The sequence below is a fragment of the Anastrepha obliqua genome, chromosome 3 (genome assembly GCF_027943255.1).
Source record: "Anastrepha obliqua isolate idAnaObli1 chromosome 3, idAnaObli1_1.0, whole genome shotgun sequence".
In the NCBI taxonomy this organism is placed as follows: domain Eukaryota; kingdom Metazoa; phylum Arthropoda; class Insecta; order Diptera; family Tephritidae; genus Anastrepha; species Anastrepha obliqua.
In genome coordinates, this window is record NC_072894.1 from 52,345,216 (window position 1) to 52,370,748 (window position 25,533).

The window sequence follows — 25,533 nt, forward strand, 5'->3', positions numbered from 1 at the left end:
GCCGGATGACATATTTAAAAAAAGAAATGTAATGAAGTTATTTCTGTGTTGTATTATCATTTTAAGTTCAAAGCCGATATAAGTATAATACTATATGTATTATTCTTTTGAAAAAAGTTGAACTCATTCATCCTTCGTCGACCTCTTAATAAATATAAAAATCTATACGTATGGTTTTTAACAACTTGATTTCTTTACACATTTGATAATTTTTTGTATTCAAATTAAATTTGCAAAAAACAACAGATTAGTACGACTAATAAGTAGGAACTAACACTATTGATTTTCTATAGCGTTTACTGTTGACACAAATTTTTCTTTTCATTTCTTCTTCTTGTTTTCCGCTGACTTCTCACTAATAGATTTCGTCGCCTTATCCAAAATTTCAGCAGATTTGCATAAGTTTTTTTGTTCCATCTCGCTTAGCTGTAGATTCACAAAAGATGTTATGCCATTCGCACCAATAACCACCGGCAAAGAGAGGAATACATCCTGTTCGATGCACTGATGATCCTAGAAATCAAATGAAAAATCCTTTTTCAGTCGCCTTATTAAATGAATCAACGCCTAGATTTACTTTTGCTAAAGTGGAAACAGTGGCAACTTCGTTTTTGTTATCCAAAATCATTGAAGCAACAGATGCGGCAGTAAGTCCAATGGCCCAGTTAGTGTAACCTTTGCCCGCAATCACTTCATAGGCCGCTTTGACAACTTGTTTGTGTATCTCATTCCATCCATCTGTGTCACCTTCACTGCCTATACATTTGTTAAGGTCAGAGAATCGCACACCACCCACACTAACGCCGCTCCATACCGGCACCGAGCTATCGCCATGTTCACCTATTATATAACCCTGTACGGAACTGGCTGAGACACCTAAACGTTGCGCTATGAAGTATCGAAATCGTGATGTATCCAAGTGAGTACCCGTGGCAAAGACACGCTCCACAGGCAGGCCAGACAACTTCCAAGCGGCGTAAGTCAAAACATCGCATGGATTAGTGATCATAACTATCACAGTTTTGGGCGAATATTTGACAAGTTGCGGTACTATTTGACTTAAAATATCGACATTTGTTTTCAGTAAATCCAATCGAGTTTGCCCCTCCTTTTGACGTGCGCCAGCTGTCACAATACACACAGCCGAATCTTTTGAGCTTTCATAATCCTTACTGGCAATTACTTTGGCATCCCTTAAAAACGCCGAGCCGTGTTGTATGTCTTTGGCCTCAGCATTTACTAATTTTTCATTGGCATCTATTATACACACTTCATTTGAAACATTTTGCGCCAATATGCTAATTACAGTTGCTATGCCCACTTGACCGCTGCCCACAACTGTGACTTTGCGTTTACTTTTTGTTGCAGGTTTGGCAATTTGTTCTATCAGCTTTTCTTTGACAAAATCAGTTGCATATGTCCTGAAAGAGAAAAAAGTTGATATTTGTAAAATTTATTTTTTGAATGTTCTTAAGAAAGGTGGTACGATTAATTCGTTGATAAAAGGCATGTTTTGAAGAACTTTGTTTTTCGATAGAGATAAATTTACTTTATTGAGTCAACTTCCTTATTTATCTTTTTATTATTTTTATTCTATTTATTTATTTATTAGAAATATAAATATGAATAATTGTATTACATTATGGAAGGCACTAGCAGCTGAGACTAAAGGTCTAAAGTACTAACCTATTTTTCATTTAATTATAAAAAATTATTAGAATAAAATTGAATTGTGTAGGAAATCAATAAGTAAAATTATACATAAATTATAGTCCAATTTGACATATAAAATCATAAATATTTGACATATTTTCTAGAGAAATCAAAAATCAATTTTCAAAGAAATCAAAAATTATAAATATTTGACTTATTTTCTAGAGAAATCTCCTGTAAAAAATTTAAATGTTTTCTGCCTTTAAATATGCTGTTGCTGCTCTTGTTGTACTTAGTGCAGTAGTCTACTATGTGAATAATAGGTTGGACAGTTGCAAATTGGGGCAGGCGTTCCTTTAAGTGTGGGTGAGTGATATTTGTGTGTCCTAGTCAGAGTTGGGTGAGTATTTTTATCTGCTGCAATGCCCCTCCTATATTGGTATGTAATCTATTTCTCGCTTACAGTTGAGTAATATATCGTCCCCTTAGTATAACAATAACCTATGTGCTCATAGGTTATTATTTTTTTTTGAATTTTTGGATTCTCCATCGTCGATTTTATATGTGGTCAAAATTTTGTCAAATTCTAGTTCCACAAAGTGGGTCAAAACGTCAGTCAAAAAATAATAAATATTTACACACATAACGAGATTTGAGTGAGAGCTACTTTCGACAAAAAGTTTGAAATTCATTTTCTCAAAACATCAAAAAATTTATAGGCTATTTTAATACTAAGGGGAGGATATGGTACTACCGATTATCCTGAGAATGTCGGTTTTAACGAAAGATTTGAAGCAGAATGTAGGCGTACTTGTATGCCGATACTTTTTGCTGCTTTATCGGCGTTTTCGTTGCCAAGAATTCCGCTGTAACGCGTATAACTTTTAATTTTCGCCTTTTGCTGGGACAATTTATTTCGGATGTTATCAATTAAAGGTTTTCTGCTGTTTGCGCTCGGCGATGGCTGATCCAGATGCAGATTATATATTTTCACTTAGAAGAGGATGACTACGCCTCTTCTAGCGAATTTTATGGCAATCGTCTTGGTGGTAAATATCGAGTTGTGTGGGAATAGGAGACGAGACCTAAGAATGAGACCATGAATTATTTTCTTTAGAGCCCTCAATGTAAATAAAGTTCCAGCCTTTGGCATACCAATAGTTCTTGATGTCTCAAAATAGCATTTGGGATGCGTTTTGTTAAGGGTACATGGACGAAGTTACCAGGATTGAAATCTCGATTGTAAAGTTAACATGGGTATTATGGAAATCGTAATCAATGCAAGATTCAATCTCGGTGACTACCATTCGGAATTCACAGAGAGAACGTAGGTTCGAGTCTCGATGAAACACCAAATTAAAAGAAAAACATTTTTTATTGGGTGTATGACTGAGCTCCTCCTCCTGTTTGTGGTGTGCGTCTAGATGTTTTTTCACAAATTGAGGGAACTATAGTTTTATGCCGCTTTTCATGGCAGAAATATACTCGTAGGCTTGCCATTGCCTGCCAAGGGCCGAACGATATTAGAAAAAACTTTTTTTTATCATTGTTGTGCTTCATGCACGGAGATTCGAACCTGTGCAGTTACGCATGGGATTCATGCACCAATTCATTTTTGTCCGCTTTTTAACAGTTGCCAAGCTGTTCTGCATGACAAATTTCTTGAAAACCCTTAGTACCAAATATTTTGACAATTTAATATTGAACATGTTGAACCTCATTTGCAGCGTCGCCTGTATGAGTAGAGACACGCACAGAAATCTTCATTTTCATTTTCACCGGAATCTGAAAAACCATCAGCACAAATCCACTGGTGAATATCTGTCATCCCAACAGAATTAAATGACTCAACACTGTGCACTAGATGACAGTTTTTCACCCCACTCTTTGAGAAAACGTATTCCGAAGCGATTTTTGAATTTATTCATATAACCATCGCTGGCAAAAAATTGCCTTCTCGTTACATTTTGAATGAAAATTTTTCGCTTTTTAACACGATGCTACTAAGAGGAATATGGTTTCGACGATGAGTCTTAAACATTTGTACATAGAAAGCTTGCCCCATTCTAAGAAATTCACTTTCTTTCATGGACTTACGCACTGATTTCGTTCGACGCGATTTTTTATTTTATGTATTCCTAAATTTTATTTCTTTTTATTTTTATATAGGACTATGAATAAGTTCGTGCGGTTTTACAACAGATGGCGTAACTTGATTATTATTCCATCGATCCACATTTCCAAACATTCATTGGAGAGCTACTGTCGTAAGGCACAAACGTCAGTATAAGTTTTTTATTTGAAGCGTAAACAACAATATTTTTACCACACTTGAAAATGTCGAATTTCGTGCCAAATAATGTGTTTTTGCGGGGAATTCTTCTTCATTATTTTAATATGAAGAAAAAAGCAGCCGAAAGTCATCGTATCTTGGTGGAAGTTTATGGTGAGCATGCTCTAGCTGAGCGAACGTGCCAGAAGCGGTTTGCACGCTTTAAAAGTGGTGATTTTGGCTTGGAAGACGAAGAACGCGAGGGTGCGCCGCCAAAGTTCATGGATACCGAATTGGAGGAATTGCTCGATCAAGATCCGGCTCAAACGCAAGAAGAGGTTGCAAAAACTTTGGGAGTTGATCAATCAACCATTTCCAAACGTTTAAAAGCCATGGGAATGATCCGAAAGGTAGGCCATTGGGTGCCGTATGAATTGAAGCCAAGAGACGTTGAACGCCGTTTTATGGCATGCGAACAACTGCTTCAACGGCACAAAAGAAAGGGTTTTTTGCATCGAATTGTGACTGGCGATGAAAAGTGGGTCCATTACGACAATCCAAAACGTCGGGCAACGTATGGATACCCTGGCCATGCTTCAACATCGACGTCGGCGCAGAATATTCATGGCCTGAAGGTTATGCTGTGTATCTGGTGGGACCAGCTGGGTGTTGTGTATTATGAGCTACTGAAATCGAATGAAACGATTACGGGGGATGTCTACCGACGACAATTGATGCGTTTGAGCCGAGCACTGCGAGAAAAACGGCCGCAATACGCCGATAGACACGACAAAGTTATTTTGCAACATGACAATGCTCGGCCACATGTTGCACAAGTGGTCAAAACATACTTAGAAACGCTCAAATGGGATGTCCTACCCCACCCGCCGTATAGTCCAGACCTTGCGCCATCCGATTACTATCTCTTCCGATCGATGCAACATGGCCTGGCTGACCAGCACTTCCGTAATTACGATGAAGTCAAAAAATGGATCGATTCGTGGATTGCGGCAAAACCGACCGAATTTTTCACAAAGGGAATCCGTGAATTGCCAGAAAGATGGGAAAAAGTAGTAGTAAGCGATGGACAATACTTTGAATATTAATTACGTCAATAAAGTTTCAAATTTCGAAAAAAAACCGCACGAACTTATTCATAGTCCTAAGCCGATGACTTCGGAACTCTCTATTTCGCGAAATTTTGGTATTTTAATAATATATTTTTTTGTATGTAAAAAACTGTTGCGTCTGTTTTCGGTATTAAAATTTAACAAATGTTTTTTTTTACAGGTTCTGGTGATAGCTACACTCATATAGATCCATTTTTTTCACCCCAGATACGAGAAAGAGCTATATGTGGTCTCACTTACCGCTCATACCCTTTTTATGAGCGGTCATCCTCAGCACCAGTTTTCAAATAACCATCTTTTTGTTTTTTTGTTATGAAAATATTTTTGTATGTTATTTAAATATTAAATGGTTGCTCATTTTGTCCTTCTAAATAAACAATTCTAAAACCTCCTTAAATTCAGAGGTGGTCCAGCTCCGCTCTACGTGCTTTTAATCATTGGAGGGCTTAAAATCTGTTGAATACTTTTTAGAAGCTTAGTATCCCATACAGTGACAACAATGGGTTAAGCAACACGCTTCTGCCGACATCTGCCGAATAATAAGTGTGGCTTTCAAAGCAAAGTCAACCACTATTGCTGCAACACCTACCATAAATGTTCCTAATAGCCGCTAGATGTCACCGCACACAGTTGATGTTGAGTCTAGCGCTATGCGTGTTTACATATCTATGTATTATTTTACACGTCATATCTCACTGCCACACGCCTTAAAGCAAAAATCACAACCATTAGAAATACTTATTAGAAAATTATTATCCAGAACGTTTGTTATTTTTGCGAATAAGAAACGGACTCTAACCGAAATGATTTTACTGGTTGTAAGGCGACCAAAAGTGAGGCTCAAGGCTGATTCATATGAGGTGAAGTTTCGAGTACTAGTGGAGCTGATTGGCTATTTATCTGCCGCGATTTGATGGTTTGAATGTCAAAATGATATTTTTTGTTGTTACTTTATTGTTACTATATTCGGATTTTTACATTTCGATTGAAATTTTCACATTCAAACCGCCAAATTGCAAAAACCAAATATATACATACATACATACATACACATAAATCTTGGTTTTTCTCCAGCTACTTCACCTTTTATGAATTCGCCATCTTGAACCCATTTAGCCTTCAGTGCCAAGAATGACAGAATATAAAATGGCGCCTTGCGAGTTCGTTGTGACGTCATTATTTCAGACAAAAAGAAGAGGAAGAGTAAGCGAAAGCAATGGAAACTGCCGAACATAAGAAATTAACATACAAACTCACACGCACTTTCTTCGCATGGCGTCATCGGCAAAAAAAAGTGGATAAACCGCATTTTTTATTAGTTTGATTAATTTAAATTGCAATTTTTCAAATCACAATATTAAAAAGCCATTTACTGAATATTTATAAACCAGTAACTTCTCTTTCTTTTGGGTGTTAATCCTCAGCGCTGATGCCATTCGGTTGTCAAAATCGCGAAAAATAAAGTAGCGATTTTCGCAAGGCACCACCTTCTGTATTCTGTATATTGTGGACAAATCTATAAAAGGTGGTGTTATTAAAACAGATAATTTCTTCATTCTCATTTCTCCATTCGTCTGAATTTTTCAGAAAGCATCCAACACCGAGTGTTTGCAAGCAACGGGAATGTGTCGGCAGATCCAAGCGAATAGCAGACCTACATATGTAAATATGTATACGGAAACACACACGCTATCGAAATTAGTGGACGTTAGTATTGCATTGAGTATAGATTGCATCGACGAAAGTAGTACAGACGGCTAATCTGGTGCGAACCATACGTGAGAGTTCAAAATGGAGTAGGAGATTACCGCTAAGCTCATCCAACCCAAGAGAATGAGATGTTCTGCACGAGGAAGCCTTGGAGTTCAGGTTATTTATTTAAAAATCTGAATTTTGTAGATCAAAGATCGTAAAGGTCGTCCACTTCGATGGTTCAGGTATCGAAAGGATTCATTAACAAGCCGTTATTAAATTTTTTGAGTAACGTGAAGATTTTAGAGACTATCTTTCACAACCTTAATGCGTTAGAAATAGCGCTTGGCAAAAATAAATAACAGCGGTTGATAAACGAAAACTGTGAAGTGGAACTTTGCGAAGGCGTAAAACGATTATTTTATAAATGCCGAATTCACTTCAGGACGCGAAGTCTTAATAAACGTCTAAATATTAGGAAAGCAAAGCAAATCAGAAGATGATTTGGAGTATAATAAGTTCCTCAAAATCCACATTTGCTTCAAGCATCTGGTTATGGTTCCACAAATATGCAAGAGTGGACGAACACTTACGATTTGTGCATCAGTTACCACCAATGCCAATCGAAGTATACTCGTATGCAAACGCGAGCGCATTAAGGACTGCAGCCAAAACGAAATTCGTTAAGGGAACAGATACCTGTAAACGGCCATATTTTCCCTGAATTTCATTAAAATTATTTCAAATGAAGAAGTCAATATATTTTTTTCAAAATTGGCATACAGTTTATTTATACATTAGAATAATATAATTTTTTTTTATTTTAATCATTTAAAATGCGGATGTACATTCAATTCTGCCAGGAAGGTCGCAGCGGGGCTTCTCAGTCGGCGGGCATTGTAGCATCGGCGTCAGTGACCTGAATACAAAAAAAAAACAAAAATTTTTTGGTTTATTAATGTCATAATTTCCATATGAATTAAATAAAAATAAAAAAAACAAATCGCGGAATAAAATGCTTTAAACAAAATTAATTTTGGGGCGAAAAAATATATTTGCTTCGAAAAAATAATTTTCGAAATTGTATTGTAAATTCACATAGAAAGTAGTATCATGAAAAAGATGTGTCACAATTACAGGGAGATAGGTCAATAACTTTTCGAGTTATCGTGTACGCCAATTCGAGAAATATAGTTTCGAAAAAAACGCCTCTAAAGTTTGAATACGTAACTATACCTCTCCCAGCGCTCGAACGCAAAGAATAGAGTCGTCGCGGTTGACGATTTATAATATAAGAAATACTTACATTTACGTTGTACAATTTTTTTGACATATTCTTAAAGGATTATATTAACATTTTAGGGGAAAAATTTTTTTTTTCGAAATTTTACAGGTATCTGTCCCCTTAAAGTCTGAGGTAGGTAGATATCCATTTTCCATATCCGTTTTTTTTCACGCAGCTATGCAGACTTTTCTCGAATTTATCTGTTTAGTGTAATCTCAGATACGCTGTTGTTGTTGTAACATACATTGTTTAAAACTACTCCAAATTAGTGGTTTCACAATGGTTCTCCAAGCCTAAAAGCGGGGCCCCTCTACACCTTTATGGCGTGTGGCAGTCACCGAAACCTAACGTAACATACATTGTAACATAACAGCATGAGCACAAAAGACCTCATGTACCTCCGCCTCCAGTAAATATAACATAACAGCAAAAAAATCAATTGTTTTAAATGGTGCTGAAGTGACAGTCTTTGGCCGAGTAGACCCCAAATGTCGTGGGAACAATCCCAGATGCGTCTACCCCGATGGCTATAGCCGTGCACGTCACTAGTCCGCTTCCGCTGTAATCTCCTGCTTTAAATTTGCCTATTCTGATCGACTTCAAAAACCAGTCGCATTGTTAGGCTCATATGTTTCCCTACTTGAAACGATTATTGAACACTCGCGCAACGAACCAAATGGACGTGGGGCAAACATCACTATACCAGTTGTAATCAACGCACCTATAGAAGGATAGAGAACGAATTAATTTCCTTTTTCAGTTACAATTATGTATTATATGTAGTAACTGAAAAAGGAAATTAATTCGTATGTATATTTTAATTTCAATGCAATGGTCATACGTGTAATATATTCTATATTAGAGTAATTTAATTTTTCATTCATTAAATATGAATTAAAATTGTTTTGTGCCACTAATTTGTTTTGTTTAGATTGCGGTATAAATTAAAATAAAATAAGTGAATGTATGCACAGTGGCAGTGTATGTGAAGACGATTGGGTAAATATGTAAATACAATTTTTGTATGTATTTTTTTAATATTTCTTTATAAGTTTATAAGTTCTTTAAATTTAAGATTAATACTAAAATAAATTGGCGGCCACCGTAACCGAGTGGGTTGGTGCATGGCTACCATTCGGAATTCAGAGACAACGTAAGTTCGAACCTCGGTGCAACACCAAAAAGAAGAAAAAGTTTTTCTAATAGCGGTTGCCCCTCGGCAGGCAATGGCAAATCTCCGGGTGTATTTCTGCCATGAAAAAGCTCCTCATAAAAATATCTGCCGTTCGGAGTCGGCTTGAAACTGTAGGTCCCTCCATTTGTGGAACAACATCAAGACGCACACCACAAATAGGAGGAGGAGCTCGGCCAAACACCCAAAAAGGGTGTACGCGCCAATTATATATACATACATATATAATTGCAAAGAAGATGAGCTTCCAAGGAAAGGTTCACCACTAAAAATTCAACCAAATAATGTAATAGCCCCGGTGGAGGTAATCATCTATTTGCCAAATAAGTAGGCAAACTTGGAACCTACTGAATCTTAGGGGACAGAACATGAGAAACAAGTTAGGGGTACAAACAGGACGTTGTTTAATTGGAAGGTATTGAAATAAACTGGGGGCACCACATAATGACTTTTGTTGAAGCTGTTAAGATATTGACGAAGGAGGAGGAAACAGGGGAACACCTCCTGTGCACAGACGTAATCGTGTGATTTCATTATATTTGGTTGGAAAATCACAACTAGCTATTGTTCATGAGCTCGAGCATCTTAAAGTAAATAAAGTTTTTGTTTATCGCACCATAACTCGTTACAATGATGCTGGTAGCATCGCGAAACGCCATGGAGGTAGTCATCACAAGACTTCAATGTCACGTGAAATGGTTCAATAAGTGAAGAAGCGACTTGAGCGAAATACCCTACGAAGTGCCAATCAAATGGCGAAAGAAATGAAAATATCTGACGGCGGATGCCACGCCTCGTACTGAAAAATTATCTCAAAGTCAAGCCTTACAAGATCCAAAGGGCGCATGATCTCACACCAAAGCAGCAACAAGTCAGACTTGAGAGAGCGAGAGAACTTCGACTAACACGTCACTTGGGAGATTCAGCCGAATTCTGCACTCAATTCACACACTCGTCCAATCAGTCGTTGTTCAATAGCAACGAAACAACATGAGCGAAGACTGTGTGTTAATTTTTTGTCGTATATCAATAACACAATCTTATCGCCAGCCGACTTCTGCACGATCAGTTCACAATGCCATGCAATGCCGAAGAGTCATTGGTTGATTTTTTTCGTATATCACCGCCACCAGACTCTTCACATGAAGCGTTGATTTATTCAGCAATACCACGCTGGAGAGTATACATAAGTGAATTTGACAGAATCAGCTGATTTGCTTATGTAATAAGGTGTGTTCTGGTAAAAATTGTCCAACAATTTGCCAGTAACTTAATTTCCGGAAATTCGCTCTCAAAGAGAAAAATATGGAACAAAGTGTATAAACGAAAAAATAGTAATAATTTACACGGGGAAAATCACAAAAAGTAAACATTTTTTCAGTTCTGCTACCTCTTGTTCATTAAAACAAAAAAAAAAGAAACTAAGCAAATAATTTGCAAAATAATTTTGTCCACAATAATTTGTTCCCTTTTAGCATACCTGTCAGATGAAAAACATTCCATTAGCAACTATATTGTTGTATGTATGCATGTATGTATAAATTATAAAGGGTGGTTAAATTTCAAGGGCCGATGTTGAATGTGAACCACACCTACCATAAACGTCAACGACACCGTTGGACTTCTTTCTTTGGGGTTATTTGAAAGAAAAGGTGTACATCGATAAGCCAGCAACAATTCAAGAGCTAAAGGATGAGATAATCGGCACATTAACGGCATAGAATCTCAATTATGCCTCAGCGTCATCGAAAATTCGGACCATCGGATGGCGGTGTGCCACCGAGGCCGCGGCGGCCATTTGGCCGATATTTTGTTCCATGAGTAATTGAACCATACCAGTCTTTCATAATAAAGAGATATGACAATAAATTCCTAAAAAAATTGTATTTTATTCAAAATCAACACCGGCCCTTGAAACTTAACCTCCCTTTATATTGCCAAATTGGTTAATAACCAAGTAGTACGAGCATAAAACACAAAAGGCACTTTTCATGCTTTTAAGTTGTGTTTCGGAAAGCTGTGACTGTGGTTCAAAGGAAACTTTATAACTTTTATCTAAAATATATTTACATTCTAAATTTTAGTCACCATTTTTATTTAATTTTGAACTTTGACTTAAAATTTTTGCTTTCATGTTTATTTTTACTTTGCGATCAGCAGTTTTTTTCACTTGCAAATTCTTACATACAATAAAAATTTATCCACTAAATACTTGCAACTTCCATCGAATTGAAATGTAATTTTGCTCTCTCATTTTCCCCTACTTCGCAAGTTTTTTGGATATGTGAACACAAAAACCTGATATTTTTGTAACAACTTATTTGTAGTTATTGTTTTATTGTAGTATTGTTTTTATTTCTTATTGCTATTCACGAGCGAAATTCCTCCACAAAGCTGTTATCTTTCTTGTTTATTCAATTGTTACGCTACAGCCAAAAGTACTCTCTCGCATGTCGCAATCTAGAATCTATCCGACATCAAGTAGCAATATCTATTATATCAATATACCCTATGACCAGAAAGTTCCGGGAATGTTTAAATAAAACAAAACAGAGTTAAATTTCAGGCAAATTTATTTTATCTCCTTCAAAATATGACCCGTCTGAAGCAATACACAAGCGCCAACGTTTAACCCAGTTATCCATGCATCCCTGGTAGGCCGACGAAGGGATGGCCTTCAGCTCGTTCGTCGCATTCTCTTTGATCTCCTCTATCGACTGAAATCTCCTTCCACGAAGTGGTAACTTTAACTTGGGAAACAAAAAGAAGTCGCACGGGCTCATCTCAGGTGAATGCGGTGATTGCATGATGGTATTTACTTGGTGTTTGCTCAAATAATCCAGCACTATTTGGGCTCGGTGCGATGGCGCGTTATCATCATGCAAAATCCAAGAACTGTTTGCCCACATTTCCGGCCGTCCAGGCAGACACTAATGATCGGATGGCGCTAAAAAGTGACAAATGTGTGTCTTACAGTCCCATCAACATAAGAAAAAAATATGGACCGGTTCCTACGTGCGCAGTTCGTTTAAATTAAACCTTTCCGGTACTTTTTGATCATAGGGTATATGTTATATGTATGCATGTATGTATGTCTTATTATATTTTATATTATATGTATGTATTTTCTTTTCACTTTGCTTAAATTTAACTATACAACTTTTTCATTAGATTCCTTGTTTTTGATGCATAACATAATAGAGACGCTTTCTTAAATATCTGCACTCCAAAAAATAAAAACAACAATATAACATTCACTCGGCCGCTCACTGGCTGCTTCCTGGCAACATCAAACAGAAGCGTCGATTAATGCTAATTTGCATAAACATTCATTCAACATTTTTCAACCAACAACCGCTGATTATACGGCGCTGAATGATTTGGCTGTTATTGTGGATTTATTAATCATGTTGGTGTTGTTGTTGTAAAAAGCACCAACCTTTTACGATTTTGAAATATTTATGTACATCTTTGCCTTTAGTTCGACGACTGCATTGTGGATTTGGCTGATGTTGTTGTTGGTTTTATTGTTACAGCAGCGTATTCATCTGCAAGTCGTTTGCATTTTGTTGCTGTTATTTAGGCAGTTGCTTTTATGCATCTAATTTTGGATGATCACTTAAAAGGGTTCTTTCACGGCATCAGCAGCGCAGATCCTTAACATAAAACGCCACTACAATAACAACAACGTTGTCGTTGTGCTTCAGTGGTAACAACGACGAATAATCGACAATAAAATGAAATTTTGCCAAAATAAAGTTGTTGTTAGAGTTTTGTGTAGTTGTTGCTCTTGTTGTTACAACAGTAGGGCTTGCTGATGGCACTGCCGCACTGCTACTGCTGGAAGTAACGCGTAAGCTGGGATTTTGTAGATTGCCTTTTGAAGCATCGCTTCTTTTGTCTCAACACTGTTTTGGGTGTTTCATGCACGTTTTTTGTTGTTGTCTTTTAGTTTTATCGATTATAAATGCATCAAACAATGGATGACTTAGCCCAGCAGCGCTGCAACTTAACAACTTAATAATCCGCTAAATCTGCTAGAAACTAAATGCATTGCACGAAGAGACGGCTAGCTAAGATATTTCAAAGGCTTCCTTTTTTGGGCGAATCATGCTTACAAGATTTCGGACAAAAATATTAAGGAAACGTGAGTTTCAAAACCGGCACTTAGAACAAGCCATTGGCGGGTTAAATATGTGTTGTACATTGCAAGAGGGGAAGGGTGAATTTGGGAGGGAAATTGAGAGTGGATTTGTGGTAAACTAATTCATGGAAGAGCTCTTCTAAAAGAAAGGAAATTTTTAATAGAAAAATATGATGGTCCTTTAAAATTGACTTAATATATATTTACTGAAAGCAGATTCGGTGTGTGACACTCGACGCGCACATGAAAGAATTTGGAGTGGTGAGGTAATGAATATCGGTCACTTGTTAATTTTACGCATAGAAAAGTAAGCCTAAGTATTTTTTCCATGAAAAAAACTTTTCATGAAACCTCCCATTGTTCAGAGTCGGCATAAAGCTGTAGGTCGCCCCATTTGTAGGTCAACCTAATAAATAAAAGTTGTTGGATAAGAAGCGCCAAGTATATATACTTTGTTTCATAATTTTTTGTCTTCTGAAGCTCAGGAGGTTTTGATGTCGAATGATTTTCACTATCAGTGATTGCCATTTGAAAACTTCCTCTTAGATCATTCCACTTAGAGCATAGTCCACTTAGTGCTATTGAGAAACCAAAAAAACTACTACTACACTACTATTTCAGATCCCTTCCTCCCCTCCTGTCGAATCCAATAAATTCTTTCGACGATATGGTAGCTCTGTAGCGCGTTTAACTAACACATTTTAACGATATTCGCGTTGTTATATTTCCTTAACCAAAATTTTAACGATTTTGCTATTCGGTAACCCATTTCACAACGATAATCGATGAAACAAAATCAGCTGTTTGCTTAACCTGTCGATTATCGCAAACTAAGCGACAACAATTTTGGAGGGGTTAAATTAAACGAGAAAACGAAAATTAGTAGTTTGAATTAAAGCTATAAAATTATATTAACAAAAGTTGATTAAAACAACGCGAATATGTATTTGGAGTATTTGGCCTTTGACTTATCACGTGGAGAGGAGTTAGTGAACACTCCTCAGTGGATCGACGTTTGCTCCGAGATACGGGCAATCCTGCCCACTTGGCTGCATTGAAGTTCCATTAACTATTCCAGTTAACTCTAGACTTGACTTAGGACCTATGTAATTGATCAGGTTGACAGTCAACTCAGAGGTTTTAGAATAACACCGATTAGTGTCTGACTCTATCTACTTTTTCTCATCTCTACTGCTACTACAGAAATTATTGTCTGGGGCCATATCATAAATGGACCAATGTTTTTTATTAAATATTTTTGAAACTATTCGTCCACATTTTGTTCACAACTATTTAAGCCACTATACCCCATTATTGCAATTACATGTCAAGGTGCAGCCCATATTAGAAAAAACATGCATCCAGTAGTTGTGAATTTTCATGTATATATAAGGCACAAGCATTTAACGTGTGCGTAATGGAGTTTAGATTGGCCAAATAGGTCACTTGGCAAACTTATATACAATTGTTGCTGGTTTGTTGGCATAACACTGGTCTTTGACGGCAGTTCAAAGATAATAATCCAACGGCGTCAAATCGCAGCTCCGAGGCGGCCAAACAAAATCAGAATTTCGGCTGATAATGCGATCTTCGAAGACAGTGCGCAAAAGATTGATCCTAGCATTCGCTGTGTGGCAAGTAGCGCCATCTTGTTGGAACCAAATGCCACCAATATCCTCCTCTTCAATTTCTCGGAGCAAAAATTTGTTCAACATGGCCCGGTAACGCTCTCCATTGACGGTTAAGGCCACTCCTCGCTCATTTTCGAAGAAAAATGGACCAATGATGCCTCTCGACCAAAATCCGCACCAAACAGTGACTCGTTGTGAATGCATCGGCTTTTCTTCGAGTGCGTGCGGGTTTTCTGAGCCCCAAATGCGGAAATTTTGCTTGTTAACATACCTTGTTAACATATCCTAAAAGATGATTTTTCGGTAAAAGTCTTCATCTTCTTGAAGTACACATTCGTACGCATTCTGCTACATTACCATGATTTTCAAAGTAATGTCGCAATATTTCCCAGCGTTCTTTGAGCGTATACACAACCATTTTCGTTCAGCGGAAGAATAAAACTAATTTTCTGTCAAATCAGATGACAGTTAAGTGTTACCATTCTTCAAATAATACCTAGTTCAAATCCGTAACGATAGATGGCGGGCCCTGTACAAAGTAAATATAATTGCCGCATTTGCCCCTTTTTCGGATGTTTAGTCGAGCTCCTCCTCCAGTTTGTGTTGTTCGTCTTGATGTGTTTTCGCAAATGGAAGAACCTCAGACGACTCTGAACGGCATACGGCTACGACACTTTAGCAGGTGATTCGATGATTGAAAAGATGAAGTAATATTTTAAAGTCTTTTCCTTGCCTTCAACTGACAACTCGTATCGTCCACTAAAAAAACGAAAAAAAAAGCTTGAAGCAAAAAAGAAAAAATACAAATGGGAGGGGCGCATAGTGTATTTTTAATTACAGACTGTTTTTTAGAAACTGAAGGTATAACTCAAATATCTGCAGAATACTTAAAAGTCTTACCTTCAATAATATATGTATGTAGGTATTGGCTAATTTATGATACAATTTTATTGATCAACTCACAATTTCATTTTATTTTACCTATATACTAGCATGAACTTTGCTGCTTTGTAGAGGACATTTCCATACAAAGTCGAGTTTTCTTTCACTCGAATTTCCACTCTCACAAGTCTTATTTAGGTTATAAATAAATATTTTTTTGAAGTCCGTCTGAGAAAAAATGGTAAAATAACCCTAATATTTTTTTGAAGCCAATCTGATAAAAGGTAATATGTCCCATATCTTGTTGGGAGTGAATTATTTTCACAAAATGTGCAAATAAATTTTCGGTACTGTAGACCTTTGGGTGAATTATTTACGACAGCGTGTAATATATTCAAATGATCTTCAAGTGAATGAAAGCTGGAATAATAATCTCACTCTTCTTTCAATTTGTTTAGTTGGTGATTTTCTTGTTGCACCTGCATTTCTATCTGAGAAGGAGTCTAGATTTTATTGCGCACACACTCTTGGCTATGTCTGCCACATTTTTGCTCTCTTGTGGTTATTAAATAACCAGGATTACACATGCAAAATATTTTAATATGATTTAATACAAATTTACTTATTATCACTTCAGTATAGAGTATTGGGTTATTTGAAATAATGCTGGAAAGGTTCTTCTGTCAGCTCCTGCAGAACACATGCCTTTTCTTTCTTACGATGTTAACAAAATCTATCTGCTTAAAGATAGAGACCACTTGTCATAAAATCTGGTCGAATAAGGAGATTTGGTCTAAAACTGAGCTGCTGCACTTGGGCTAAAAACGTCTTGGTAGACAAATCATGGCACGCCGCTTCACAATTCGATTCGTTTTTTACTTATTCGTCTCAGTGTCGGTTGTACTCGTATAATTGAATTTAGGAACACATCAACTTTTTCCATCCAAGAACTCGAATGCGAGCAAAGGTATACCGATTGGCTGATACTTGCCGGCGTTTGTCACATGCATACATACCTACTTTTTCTATAGCAGTTTAGGTCTCGTTATTTAATAGCCTCACGCCGTTTTCTCTGAATTTATTTGTCCGAATGGGTCCATTAAAGCGCTTTCTTGCTTAGAGCCTGATAAAAGCTCTTTAATCCCACCACAGATTCTATAATTCTGTATTAAAATATTTAATTTCGTAGTGTTTTCGATTACAACACACAAATGCAATGAAATTATTTTCGGTATTATGTGTAATGTATATACGCACTGAGCTCACTGATACTCGCATATGTGAATGTAATATGCAAAGGGTGTTATTTTTCCGTGAAATATTACAAATGTAATTAGTAACTAGTAATTATTTCGGCCATAGCAGCACGCGAGAGCAGCTGAGGTACGACAACCTGTAGCATTATTTTCGACTACTTTGGTTTCTCGCTGTTGGCATACAAGGCTGCACAATTTGTTTGTCAAAAAAACAAACTTTCTTCAGCACTATAAATCAATGGATATAAATCCTCGGATATGTCCACACACTTTCCGAAATAAGAAATTAGATATTCATTGTTTTTCCGGCTTTATGCCAATGACCTATAAGCCGCGCCAAAAACAAACTTAAGCACTGGTTTTTGCGTACAAACATGAATCTATGAATTTACATCAACCTGAATACTGGGTTATTGTTGACTTGAGTAAATTTCGATAAATGTTTGATGGGAGAAATCCAATCGAATGAAATCGATCAAGCTGGTTGAGGAGTGATATGTTACGGTACGAAGGCAATACATTCGTTGTCGAGTTGGCAATAGGAGTACTGAAAAGTATCAATTGGACTGAAACGATCATGTTATCATAGTTGATTAATTTGAGATAATAACTGCAGAGTGAATAAACTTCGATCAGAATAAGTACATAAGAATAAGTATAATAATAGGTGAACAGGGCGACATAAATAGACGAATGTTTTGGTTATACATCGTTTGGTTATCAGTCGGTAGATGAAGCTTAAATTCGGATGATGATGGGTGCTGGTTACTAGACACTCAATTCGAATGAGTTTGCATATTGCTGACTTTCTCTTGCGGATGACCCGTCTACTTAGAGTATTACGGAACCATTGTGACGGGCTTATTATGGTATAACGAGCAATAAGTGTAAGGAACTTACGAATAACAGGGCACAATTCCCAGCAATTTGTTGCAGTTCGAAGAAAATTACTCGTGTATGGCGAAGTGCGGGCACAAATCCTAAGTAATTAAAAAATTTTTAAATCACCTTTAATAGCATTGAAAACAAACGGGTCGATCTTCGACTTTTGATAGACTTCAAGTTGATCAATAGCACACGTGATGTGCAAAAAGGGGATGGGATCAGAAAACGAAAATTTTCATTTACCTAGGATTTGTTGCTAGTGTATGGCGCCTTTTGTGGATTTTCAAAATTTTTTACTCACCGTTGTCGAGGTAAGAGTAAGCGGAAAAATGACAAGTGTTAATAAAAAAATTTTGCAAGAACGTAGAGTGTTTCAAAAATGAGCCATCATTAGGCAAATAAAAAGTGAATTATTCAAAATATGTTTTTTCTTTTTTCGTTTTTTTTTCTTAATACACATGAAAATAACTACAAGAGCAATAGCGTCATCCGCTTTTTTGTTTCGCATGTTAACAGTACGACGTTCGCAACGAATTGGAATTTGTGTACAAAAAAATAAAAAATTTAAATAAATTTCTAAAAGAATTTTTAAAACACTCTGTACGTGAATCTATATACTTATACATTTGGAAGCCTTCAGCTAAATGTACGCGTACATATACCATAGTACGAAGCTCTCTGCCTGGAAACAATACCATATGCAGTTACATGTGTATGTATGTATGTCATTTTCTGTATTGCCAGTTCATTTGCATGTGCATTAGCAACAAATATTTTACAAGCCACACAAAATACTAGATAATGCCAACAAAAAGCAAATATAGCATTTACTTATGATTCAAAACCTCAATTTCAATTTATAGCAGACAGAAAAAACGGAACTGCGAAAAAAGATTTATTTGACATTTTCCGGCAAATCATTTGTGAATTTTCATTTCATTCTAGTTTTGCATACAATCGTAGTATTCATCGATTTATTGCACAGTGCAATAGCAAAAAAAAAAGAGAATAGAAAATTTGCAAGCTTGCCAGTAACAATGTACAGCATCTGGTCAGTGAATAATGGCCGATGCTAAAAATTGAAAAACTTCAACTTTAACTGTTGATAAGACACTTAATTCCTTGGATTAGAAAGAAAAACTTATTTATATAAATAATTCTTAATAAATAATTCGCGAGTAAACACAAATGGAGGGACCTACAGTTTCAAGCCGACTCCGAACGGCAGATATTTTTATGAGGAGCTTTTTCATGGCAGAAATACACTCGGAGGTTTGCCATTCCCTGCCCAGGGGCGACCGCTATTACAAAAATGTTTTTCTTAATTTTAGTTTCACCGAGATTCGAACCAACATTCTCTCTGTGAATTCCGAATGGTAGCCACGCACCAACCCATTCAACTACGGCGGACGGTGGTTTAAGATGCATGCTTTATCATAATTTTACTTGTGTCGAATTTACGGTTTTAGGTTTATCATTTGCACCAAATGTGAGTCATTTTTATAACTTTTTTGAAAACTACCGTTATGTGACAGGTTGGTTGTCGTTATTGACCGATTTCGCCCATTTTCAAAACGAAACTACCTTGCAAAAGAAACGCTTTCATTGAAGATATTAATTTTTGTTCAGGTATTACTCCAGCTATTCTCGGCGCCTCCACTCTACCCAAGCGAAAGAGATTCACTAAAAATTGTCAATAGTACTTTTATTTATGAAAAAACTTATTTGACACTCACTTATCACACCTATTGGCAGAGCACATTTTTTTCTCCGCAAAGAAAATTTACTTTCTTGTATACTAATCAGTCACTTTGAGCGAGGGTTGCAATTTATATTTCTGAACACGAATGAACTTCGGTGTTTGAGAAAGCATATTTTTTTTTGATTTCAGAATATTCTCAATGATGATCAATATACTTTTTATACTTTACTTATCTGAACTAATTTTTAAAACACTTGTCCTGTCGCATTTTTAAGGTATTTTTTTTTTTAATTATGGTGAACCAAACGCGAACACGCCGTTTTTACTACAATCGTCATACTAATGCCCGCATATGCCTCAATCTCACTATCTAAATTACATACTTACATCTTACTGAATTGAGAGAAAGAGTTCAATAGCACATAAAATTCTTTCTTAGAATCTGAGAAATCCAGGAAGTTACTATTGGAGATCTTATTAAAATCACGATGATAGGCGCACTACGAGTATAATTCGAATGGAACTTATTTAAATAGAAAGGAAGAGCATTACGAAAAATTCTGGGAGGTGTAAAAAATAAATACTTTGAAGCAGATGTGGTCAGGCAATCAATGTCACCTTTAATAGTATTGAAAACAATCGAGAGAGCATGAGTCGATCTTCTACTTTAGAAAGACTTCAAGTTGATCAATAGCAAGCAAGGATGTGATCAGAAAATGCCCTTTACTGGTGGTGTTCTATCGATCTTGCCACCTTGTTGGTGAAACAAGCCTTTCCTCTTCTCTCACCGCTTTTTTATTTATTTCGGCATCAGCGACGCATCTGTCGTAAACTCGTTTAATCTCGCTCGCGAGTATATCCGCGGGTATCAAGCCAGCTTCGACAAACGCTACATCATCCTATATGGTTCTGTCCGCAACATGCCCTTAGGGCACTTAGACTAACCTTCGATTGTTTTCCTTCAGTTTCGCCCCATTTGCCCTGACTGGGGCTGCATGCAGGAGCAGTAGCTACGTTCGCCAGTAATTTTCGCATAGTTGACATTGGCCACGGATGCTCGCCGTTTTCTCTACCGCGTAGTCAATATGGGCCTTAAAATTTAGTCGGCAGTCGATCATAACTCCTTGGTATTTCAGTGCTGATTGAGAACGTATCGTTTGCTCTCCCACTTTGAATCTCATATCCTCTACTTTATTGCGGCTTGTTATCATAACCGCTTCAGTATCCAGTAGGCAAATCCGCCTCTATGAGGACGGATCATCGACTGCTCCTTTACCTTTTAGTAACAACGAAAGTCGTTGCAATTTTCACGATTTAGTCAAACACCTTCGTTTAAGCATTTTTGCAGTAGAGTAACAAATATTTCTGGACGCAAGCGGATAGCTGCCTTACGGGCTGCAATTGTTATGCCATCCGGGTCTGGTGTTTTTCAATCGCCGATTTTTTTGCACGCTTCCATTATCTCTGATGCAGATGCGACTGGGATTTGCTGGGTGTTTACGAATTCCGCAGCTTCTAATCTCTCGACCCTCCGTATCTGGGGAAATAGTGGCACTACAACTCGGTTGAGTATGATTGGATATTCGACTGATGGGGCTCGATGCCACACCAGATTCTTTAAGACTATTTTGTATGCGGTAGCCCATGGGTTTATATCCGCATTGTTGCACGGCTGCTTAAAGATCTCTATTTTACTCTTATAATTCAATGACCAGAGCCTGTACATGCACCACATCCAAACATATACTAGGTATGTATGTATGAATGCAAATTTGTGTGCAAACTGCACCCGCAAATTTTTAATATAAATACATGCTCACATACACATTTGTATTCAGGCAGAATTATTGTTGCATGCCACCGAAATTTTGTTGCCTTTTTGTTGCAACAATGTGTGTCTAATATGTTGCAAGTACTTCACATTTGCATCCATGCATGCGTATATGTATGCACATACCTTCAAATACTTTCGGAAAAGCATGCATACATGCACTCTATGCCCACACATGCATAAGTATGTACGTACGTGTATTTATGTACATAGTCCTACTCTCCATGTGCACGTACGAGCCTTCTTGCTGCAATTCCGTTGTATGTTAATTTCCTATTGAATTTTCAATTAATTGCTGGCCGTTTGCGTTTTCCATCGCAGTTGTATCGCACAAATCACTAGCATCCAATCATGCTACACCAGCAGCAATGCAACAATTGCAACTAAAACAACTACAAATCACTCGCCTTGCCATAGAAACAACCAACTGTCGAGGATTAATTTATGGCAACCATGCAATGATGGTGCTTTAGCTCTGGTGTCACAGCACGAATCATGCAGAAAGTGAATGTTAAGTACTTACATACATACATACATACGTACAAGAGTATTTGCAATATTTTGTTTGTTTGTTTACGTTTTGCTGTAAAATTGCCATATGTTCATGTTGAGTCATGGCATTAGAATTTAGGTAAGAAAGATTCTGGAGCATACAGTTTGTCAAGGAAGCGTTTTGACATCTACTAATTCAGCGAAATTCAGACAAATTGCTTAAGGGAATATGTAGTTAGTTTTCTTTTAGGCTTTGATTTTATTTTTCCAATGTAAAATTCATAAGTCAATAGTAGGAGTCAAAGTTATTCTATTTAAAAATAATACTAAAAAAAAAAAAACAAATAAAAAGCAAAAACAATGCGCATTTCAAACACAGCTGTCAGGAAAGCATTTTTACATTTTCAGTTAATAGCCGTAAGTTATTTTTTTTTTAATGAAACGCGAATCAGTACTTTGTATGTCGACCCCGAGCATCTATAACAACTTGCAATTTGCTTCTCCTAAAATTTATCAATTTTTTAACATTACAGCCCTGGTGTATCTTATCACATTCCCTAAAATAACGTTTTTGAGTTTTGCTCGACCTTTGGAGTGTCTTTGGCAACTTTATTCTTTATGCCCATAAATTTTATATTGGATTCACATCCGCGTTTTGACATTTTGACTATATCAGCTTTATGTTTCGGATCTTTGTACTGATAGAATTACAACTGAAGTTCGTTGTCAACAATGAAGTCAAATTTTTTTGCACCATCTGTCAAATGACATTGCATAATACTCAAATATTTTCGGGCATCCAACTTATCTTCTATAAGTCTAAATAACTCATTCTCTTGCTCTAACAAATGGACTGAAAAGTCCCGAGCCTAACACATAGATGACACCAGTTTTATTGCATTCACGTCTTTTTCAGTTAAACAGACAGTTGCTAAAATTGCGTGATATTTTATTCATTAGTTCGTGAGTTATTGTGCTAAGAGTGACGCTACTTTTTTTGTTTTCAAAACAAAGGATCAAAAAGAACTTCGTGCTTTAATTTTTCACCACTTCTTAATGGAAAAAATACCGTTCAAGCAAAGCAATGGCTTGAAAAGCGTTATGTGGACTCAGCCACGTCAGAAACAACAACAGAAGGATTGTTTGCTGACTTCAAACGTGGTCGTAAAGACACCGATGATGCACACCGCAGTGGACGTCCGAATGAGGCGGTTACAACAGAAAACAAAAAAATTAAAAAAAAAGTTTTGAGTGATCGAAAAGTGAAGTTGCGTGAGTTAGCTGAATATCATCGCAGAATATCACATCATCTCGGTAGCTATCTGGTTGAGTTAGGTACATTCCAGCAAAGATAACCGTTTTTCCACATGCTGTGCAGAGAACAAAGACTTCTTTCGAGCAAATCATGAAGTATTTTGTGCTTTTGCAAAACTTGGCGGACAGATTCATGAGAAACTTCGACCCCACAATTATCTCTAAGCTCACTAGTAGGATTTCTTTTCGAAATACAAGAGGGGCTTGTGGCTACTTTTCTCATCAAAATATATGCGGCGCGGTCAGATATTTTGCGTGGTCTTCCACTTGCAGATTTTGGCTACAGCATATTTTAATTTTTTTGCACGATTTATTTTAGTATAAATACTTTGTTAGGTTAAATAAAATAATTCTGATACCTTTTGCATACTTTTCCTATTGTAGAATTATAATAGACCGACTGAGTAACCTCTGTTTTCTTCGCATTTTTGCGTTCGCTATAATATACGTAAGATTTGATATTTTGATCAACAAATCACTCTTACGGTAACTTTTTGGCTGATTAATGACTAATGAGTGTGGAACAACTCCGTGAAATAACGGTATATCAAATCATCTTAGCAAACGATGTCGAAAATGGTTATGTAAAAACACTTTCTTGTCCGCCGAAAGAAATATTTTTTTATATTAGGTTGGGGAATAAGTTCGCAGAATTTTTACCAAAGACTTTTATTTAAACAAAAAACAATAATTATATTAATAAGCTAATAAATTTTATATTCGCCATTGCTGTTTACAACATCTTCGTACATTTCGATCACTTTGTTGATGCAGTTCCGCCAAAAATCGTCTGGTCTAGTATCAAAGAAGTTGTTGAACTAGTTTTTAAGGACCTCTTTGTTATCGAAGATAACGCCCTTCATATGGTTTGACAGGAAGCGGAAAAGATGATAATCGGTCGATGCAAGGTCCGGAGAACACGGCGGATTCTAAGTACCTTCCATTCGAGCTCTTGGAGAGCGGCTTTGACGATCTGTGAAAAACGTGAGCTGGCGTTGTCGTGAAGGAGTATGATTTGACCATGTCGATCGGGTCTTTTCAGTAGAATAGTCTCATTCACGTGATGTAGCTGGGCAATGTACAGTTCCTTGTTGAGCGTGGCATTGTTTTGATGCATATGCTTGTGCACCACCATTTCCGTCTCAGTCCCACCAAACACATACCTTAGTCTTGTTTGGATGAAGCTCCGGCTTGACTCTCGACTTTGGCGTATCTCCTGAAGCCACCCACTCCTTTCTTTGCTTCATATTGATGCATAGACACCATTTCTCATCTCACATGACGATTCGGTGTGCGGTTTATGACCGCGTGTTTCTCGATGGCTGGCGAGATGCTGAGAAGCAATTTGAAGGCGACTTTCTTTGTTTTTTGAGCTTGCGAGGCATCCAGGCTTCCAATTTTTTGATAAATCCCATTGAGTGAAGGTGATTGAGAATCGTTTTATGATCGCAGTTCATTATTTCGGCCAATTCACGACTGCTTTGGTGACCGTCCTCCTTCAAAAGTAATGTGAGACGTTCTTCATCGAATTCAGAACGCCTTCCACTGCGGGCCGTTGTCGAAAATGTTGATCTTTGCCTCCAGGGTTTTCTATTTCTATGCCTCAAAACTAATAAAATCTAATCTAAATAACTCAAAAATACAATTATCATAGTTTCGTAGAATAGAAAGAGTTCTTTCTTTGCTAAACAGAAAACAAATCGTTGTAAAATAAAAGAAAATATATAAACGCTATGAACTTATTCCCCGATCCAATAATTTGATTATACTGGTAACTACGTAAATCAATGAAATAATTTTGAAAAATTCTGCAAATTCAATATGAAGCGACAATTTTAGTAATAAAAGTGCAGATATCTTGAATATTTTATGATGTGAAACAATTTTCTTGACCAACTGTATATATCTGTGTAAGAATATTCGTATGTACTTTGCTTTAAAGGTATGGACCCTTTTCTAGAAACAGTCGTGATTGACCTTAATTATTATTTGAAATATTTGGTGCTATGAATAATTGTCCATAGATTGCAAGTTTGTGTGATATGACGAGGTATAATTGGTATTCAGTGCAATTGGCAATGAAGTAAGAAGAATTTTGCGTATGCGAGCTCATAAATTTGGAATTGTATGTTCATCATTCATTTGAGAATTTAATAATTGCTATTTTCTAAT

The 25,533-nt window shown here is 36.8% G+C and overlaps 1 protein-coding gene across 1 annotated transcript; it reads right to left on the reverse strand.

Moving 5' to 3' along the window:
* Positions 1-169: 169 nt before the first annotated feature.
* On the reverse strand, positions 170-24,496 carry LOC129241965 (L-lactate dehydrogenase-like). Its single transcript, XM_054878513.1, has 4 exons — positions 24,299-24,496; positions 20,112-20,224; positions 578-1,421; positions 170-513 (listed from the first exon to the last, which is right to left on the reverse strand). The coding sequence occupies exons 1-4, from the start codon at positions 24,494-24,496 to the stop codon at positions 322-324; spliced, it is 1,347 nt and encodes a 448-aa protein (XP_054734488.1). The 3' UTR covers positions 170-321.
* Between the last annotated feature and the right edge of the window lie 1,037 nt (positions 24,497-25,533).

What these genes read in the sequence shown, in the direction of transcription:
- LOC129241965 (XM_054878513.1), bottom strand. Translation starts at nt 24,496, where the DNA reads ATGGTGGTGCACAAGCATATGCATCAAAACAATGCCACGCTCAACAAG. An exon ending in TCCAAGAGCTCGAATGGAAG is followed by an intron (nt 20,225 to 24,298) that starts GTACTTAGAATC and finishes TTATACTCGTAG; the next exon opens with TGCGCCTATCATCGTGATTT. An exon ending in TTCTCTCAATTCAGTAAGAT is followed by an intron (nt 1,422 to 20,111) that starts GTAAGTATGTAA and finishes TTTCTCTTTCAG; the next exon opens with GACATATGCAACTGATTTTG.